Source organism: Haemaphysalis longicornis, unplaced genomic scaffold (genome assembly GCF_048455015.1).
Source record: "Haemaphysalis longicornis isolate Haplotype H1 unplaced genomic scaffold, Haemaphysalis longicornis Haplotype H1 scaffold_9, whole genome shotgun sequence".
Taxonomy (NCBI): domain Eukaryota; kingdom Metazoa; phylum Arthropoda; class Arachnida; order Ixodida; family Ixodidae; genus Haemaphysalis; species Haemaphysalis longicornis.
This window is the reverse complement of record NW_027526460.1, coordinates 48,921,755-48,928,286: the sequence shown is the minus strand read 5'-3', so window position 1 is coordinate 48,928,286 and position 6,532 is coordinate 48,921,755. Positions and strand designations below refer to the sequence as shown.

At 45.9% G+C, this 6,532-nt stretch overlaps 1 protein-coding gene across 1 annotated transcript; it reads right to left on the bottom strand.

Annotated features, from left to right (window-relative positions):
- Nucleotides 1-5,179: 5,179 nt before the first annotated feature.
- Nucleotides 5,180-6,532, bottom strand: LOC144153170 (organic cation/carnitine transporter 2-like). Its single transcript, XM_077684819.1, has one exon. It carries the CDS (start codon nucleotides 6,530-6,532, stop codon nucleotides 5,180-5,182), a length of 1,353 nt encoding a protein of 450 aa, XP_077540945.1.

Sequence of the window (6,532 nt, the reverse complement as noted above, 5' to 3'; positions counted from 1 at the left end):
GCTTTGGCATACAAGCACGCTCCGCTAAAACAGTTTCCGTCATTTTGCCTTTGTTTTTTCTCACACTATTACGTTTAGTCACTGCTCGTGGAGTAGAGATAAAAATATCTTCTCATTTAAGCGTAACGCATATAGCACTATGCTGTGGGCTAAGCGAATAAATATTCCACAGCGATTTCTTCTTTTCTGCGGGTGTTCATTCCGGGCCTAGCGAGTGAGCGAGTGCATGTCGTGTTCTTTTGTGGTGAACAGGATTCCCGATAGAACATGGAAGCACAGAACGGCTGGTTGGGTAAAAGTGCAAGTTGTGGAGAAAAAAAAATTCATGCATCTCCACGAAGTGAATCATGACGAGTCGGCGAAGCACTGGGGATCGTTCTTACCATAAATCACCCGTGCCATTGCCCACTCGCGCATTTAAATGAGTGACAACGCGTGTGTACAGCTTTTCCAATCCAATTCCAATCCAATCCATTCCAATCCAATCCAATGCAATGCAATGCAATGCTCTTCGCGCATGCGCAACACTGTTAAGGGGGCTAGAACTGTGTACACGGACGCCAACGGACAAGCCACGGACAAAGCGAGGCACTAAGGTGCTTCGCCCGTAACTAAGAATTAAAACGGTGCTCAAGCTATATAGCGAGAAGAAATGGACATCGATGGAGTTGTTGGCTCCCCTTGCACTGTCGGATAATCGTACTACAGAGGGGTATATGACACTCAAACGGGTCTTGCCTGGGTGACTTCGAGGGCAGGGGGAAGCCTTTCTCAAATAGAAGTACTGAACAAATAATGGGTGTCATACCTCCTCATCCTCTGTCCCCTTCCCTTTCAGCAAATAGGTCTTTCTAAGGTTTATTGGAGGTACCGACGGAGTCTCGGCTAACGGAGGGCCACACAAAAGCATCCTTGGACGCAATATTTTGTGCACAGTATAGGGAACTAAAATGGAAGCGTGCATATGGTTTAACCCAATTAAAAAAAATGCCACGTAGGAATGACCAGCACCCAAATTTCGTAAAAGACTGAGCACTCCCACTCTAGGTCCCTCCAAACTTATGTACATCGCAAAAAAAATCACACCATCTCCACGCCGTGAACGATACCGAGGGACGCAAGCACTGGGGCGCAAGTTGCGTCTATTGTGTGGATTAGTGTTATCGTCCGTGCACGATGATGCACTTAAAGCTTATTAAATGATTTGGGGTGCATCAAGCGCACTGTAAATGACAAACGCCACACGCGAGACAAGTCACGTCCCAGTGCTTCACACCCTCGTTATTGTTCACGGCATGGAGATGGTGCGATTTATTGGCCCGAAATGAAACTAAGTGAAACGACGGCTTGCGTGTTTTGAATGTGACCTCGTGTTTGCGCGTAGCGCCTTCTCGTGTAGATCGCTGTAGTCACTGCGCACGGACAACGGGGAACTTGGTGAGACACCGTCGGACGGCGGACAGACATTGCGAGGTCTTAAGGTGCTTCGCACCTAAAAGGCGACAAGAGCCATGCGATATCGGACAACGTAAAAAAAAAAAACATTCACAAAAATCACCAATATTTCGGACAGATTTTTCTATTAAAAAACAGACAGGTCTAATGCTTACCCTTTTAAGAAGATTAATCCATCCGGTGCACAAGGTTCACCTTAATTGCGTAAGCCTCGAAAAGGGTAAAAACTGCGGAGGGTAATAACTTTCAATAAAAATCATTGACGAGAATCTCAAACCTCCGGGATCTATATCTCTTTAGAATTGTATGCGGACGTAGCGTTTCATTTTCTTTACAAGGGAATCTAATATGTACACATCAATTCAGTATACAGAATTCACCTAAATTAGATTGCAAAGAGTAGCAACTGCCAAACCATATCCAGCGCCGTCAATAAAAAATAAGGTGCCCTTTAGCAAAGTGAACCCGCATTTGATGTAAACATGCTTTCTGCAGTACCTGCCGTAACTGTGGGTCTAACTGTTCATTGTGCTAACCGTTCACGAGGTCCACCTTAAAATCTTCGAAAAGGGTAAAAACAGCGGAGAGTAGTAACGTTAATAAAAATCACTGACAAGCATCCCAGACATTTGGGATCTACATTTCTGTATAGTTGCATGCAGATGTAGCGTTTCCTCTACTTTACAAGCTTATCTACTGTGTACACATCAATCAAGCGTAGAGAATTCACCTAAATTAAGGTAAACTTTGCAAAGAAGCAACTTCCAAACCATATCCAGCGCCGTCAATAAAAAATAAGGTGCCCTTTAGCAAAGTGAACCCGCATTTGATGTAAACATGCTTTCTGCAGTACCTACCGTAACTGTGGGTCTAACTGTTCACTGTGCTAACCGCTCACGAGGTCCACCTTAAAATCTTCGAAAAGGGTAAAAACAGCGGAGAGTAGTAACGTTAATAAAAATCACTGACAAGCATCCCAGACATTTGGGATCTAATTTCTGTATAGTTGCATGCAGATGTAGCGCTACTTTACAAGCTTATCTACTGTGTACACATCAATCAAGCGTAGAGAATTCACCTAAATTAAGGTAAACTTTGCAAAGAAGCAACTGCCAAACCATATCCAGCGCCGTCAATAAAAAAAATAAGGTGCCCTTTAGCAAAGTGAACCCGCATTTGATGTAAACATGCTTTCTGCAGTACCTGCCGTAACTGTGGGTCTAACTGTTCATTGTGCTAACCGTTCACGAGGTCCACCTTAAAATCTTCGAAAAGGGTAAAAACAGCGGAGAGTAGTAACATTAATAAAAATCACTGACAAGCATCCCAGACATTTGGGATCTACATTTCTGTATAGTTGCATGCAGATGTAGCGCTTCCTCTACTTTACAAGCTTATCTACTGTGTACACATCAATCAAGCGTAGAGAATTCACCTAAATTAAGGTAAACTTTGCAAAGAAGCCACTGCCAAACCATATCCAGCGCCGTCAATAAAAAATAAGGTGCCCTTTAGCAAAGTGAACCCGCATTTGATGTAAACATGCTTTCTGCAGTACCTGCCGTAACTGTGGGTCTAACTGTTCATTGTGCTAACCGTTCACGAGGTCCACCTTAAAATCTTCGAAAAGGGTAAAAACAGCGGAGAGTAGTAACGTTAATAAAAATCACTGACAAGCATCCCAGACATTTGGGATCTACATTTCTGTATAGTTGCATGCAGATGTAGCGTTTCCTCTACTTTACAAGCTTATCTACTGTGTACACATCAATCAAGCGTAGAGAATTCACCTAAATTAAGGTAAACTTTGCAAAGAAGCAACTGCCAAACCATATCCAGCGCCGTCAATAAAAAATAAGGTGCCCTTTAGCAAAGTGAACCCGCATTTGATGTAAACATGCTTTCTGCAGTACCTGCCGTAACTGTGGGTCTAACTGTTCATTGTGCTAACCGTTCACGAGGTCCACCTTAAAATCTTCGAAAAGGGTAAAAACAGCGGAGAGTAGTAACATTAATAAAAATCACTGACAAGCATCCCAGACATTTGGGATCTACATTTCTGTATAGTTGCATGCAGATGTAGCGTTTCCTCTACTTTACAAGCTTATCTACTGTGTACACATCAATCAAGCGTAGAGAATTCACCTAAATTAAGGTAAACTTTGCAAAGAAGCCACTGCCAAACCATATCCAGCGCCGTCAATAAAAAATAAGGTGCCCTTTAGCAAAGTGAACCCGCATTTGATGTAAACATGCTTTCTGCAGTACCTGCCGTAACTGTGGGTCTAACTGTTCATTGTGCTAACCGTTCACGAGGTCCACCTTAAAATCTTCGAAAAGGGTAAAAACAGCGGAGAGTAGTAACGTTAATAAAAATCACTGACAAGCATCCCAGACATTTGGGATCTACATTTCTGTATAGTTGCATGCAGATGTAGCGTTTCCTCTACTTTACAAGCTTATCTACTGTGTACACATCAATCAAGCGTAGAGAATTCACCTAAATTAAGGTAAACTTTGCAAAGAAGCCACTGCCAAACCATATCCATCGCCGTCAATAAAAAATAAGGTGCCCTTTAGCAAAGTGAACCCGCATTTGATGTAAACATGCTTTCTGCAGTACCTGCCGTAACTGTGGGTCTAACTGTTCATTGTGCTAACCGTTCACGAGGTCCACCTTAAAATCTTCGAAAAGGGTAAAAACAGCGGAGAGTAGTAACGTTAATAAAAATCACTGACAAGCATCCCAGACATTTGGGATCTACATTTCTGTATAGTTGCATGCAGATGTAGCGTTTCCTCTACTTTACAAGCTTATCTACTGTGTACACATCAATCAAGCGTAGAGAATTCACCTAAATTAAGGTAAACTTTGCAAAGAAGCAACTGCCAAACCATATCCAGCACTGGCAATAAAAAATAGGTGGGCCGTTCGGCAAACCGAACCTGTATTTTGTGTAAACAGACTTTTTCCAGTTTCTGCCGTAAGTGTGTATCTGAATGTTCTTGTTTCCTAATTCACATTATTTCTTAGCCCACCTAAAAGCAGCACCACTGCGTACATTAATACATGACTGATTTTACATATAATTCACTACAGGATCCGCTGCTGTTATGTATTGTTGAGCACTTCGGGGCTCCGCGGTTAGCGAAGACTTCGGAAGCGCTTGACTCCCTTTGTTCTTAACGGCGCTTCTGTTACACCCAGGTCATCCTGGCACCAGCCTTCTCCTCATTTCTCTTCTGTTATGAATGCCTGTGCTCATACACCACGGCACTATTCCTCAATGTGGAGGCCTAATATACTTTCAGGCGTAAAACAGTTCGAAACTACAGCCCAGCTTTCGCTTGTGGGGACAAGGGAGGGCTTTAAGCAAAAATGATGCGTAGTAAGGTGAAGTAAAGATGAAGTAAAAAAAGTGGTAGCGCCAGCTGTATATTACAGTAATTTGCGGTTAACAATCGATGGTTGCGAAACGCATGGTAAATAACAATACGTCCAGGCATCTCTTTCAATAATCAAGACACATTACAGAAGTACGCTCGTTACAGGTGGTGCTCTTTGTCTACAATGCTGTGGGCTTACGACTTTATGGTCAATAAATGGGAGACTTGTGCCGGGTTGCTCTTTAGGTATTTTTGTATACAGACATCTGGGATCACCTCAAGCCACGAGGAGTGTCAAAGTTAAGATAGTCTCCAGGGAGGAAGGTTCAACACGCACTCAAGTCCCTTGCATAGTTGCCTTCGTCTTAGAGGCACAGTCTGAAGGAAGACAGCTGAAGGTGATTGCGACAAGCGCCATTAGCACGGTCGTCACGGGAAGCGCAACTTCTTCTCGTTCAATTGTCGGGGGTGTGAACGCAAACGCATCTACGAAGTCTGCAATCATAGAGAGCTGGATACCCACGCACACGCTCAAGCCGCGCACCTCGACTGGGTACAGGCTCACCGTGACAAACAGCACGAAAACTATGCTAAGCGTTGCCGACGCACGCTGTATGACGAAGAGCACGGCACGAAGGACAGTCTCGCCTCCCTCAATGCCCACAACGAAGAGGAGGGCCGACGATGCGCTGAAGACGATACAAGAGGTGGCGGCTGCATTTATGACTCGACGCCAGCTTCCAAGGAATGGCAGTAGCGTCACGTATGCAGCGCAAACGCATATGTAGCTGCCTATAACGACGGAGTCGCTTGCAGGAATGCCACGGTCCAGAGCATAGTGGCCATGTGCCCAGCCAAGGGTCATCCATATATACGCCAACATAATGGAGCGCTTGCGGAGCTCGCCATAGAGACGGGATTTATCGGCCTGCAGAGAATGTGGCTCCCTCGCCTTTATGCGCAGTTCTTTCCGAACAAGTGCTCTACCGGAGGAAGGTGAAAGGCCGTTCACGGTTGCCACTCTCAGCACCACCAGTTCAGCCTCGTCCTCTTTGTGTGCAGCGACGAGCCATATCGGGGACTCTTCTAGCACGTAGAAGGATCCGACCAGGGCTAGCGCCATCACTGCCAACACGAAGTGCGACGTCAAGGGGTTCAAGCGTAGGAGCTGCACGGTGAAAAAGAAGGGGGGCTCCAGGAGGGCGGATAATGACATGGCCAGCGTGCAGTAGAGTAAGCGCCGGGGTGGCGTCGTCACCTCGTAGAGCAGCACCAGCAGGATCACCTGGTTGTAAGACGACGCCAGCGCCACGGCGCGAGTTATGGTGAACTGCAGGAAGTTGGCTCCAATGCTGCTCGCCACGAGCGCCATGAGGAGACTCGTGAGGGACACAAAGCAGATGGTCTTACGGCCAATGCGGTCGGCCAGAGCGCCGGCTAGGGGCATTTCCACCATCACGGTTGTGATGTGTAGGCCGTCCGATAACGTTTTCAGCCAACGGCGCTCGCACACGAGGTTCCACGCACTGACCATGTTCTCGCCGGACTCGCTCAGATCGAATTCCCATTCCGTGCAGGGTACTACTCTTGCCCGTATGCCTCCGTCTGGCGGTTCGCGAACTGTGCACTGGCTGTAGTTTCCGCTGGGGTCAACAGGAATGGCCAGAGCCTTCCACTCGGCCAGGCTCAT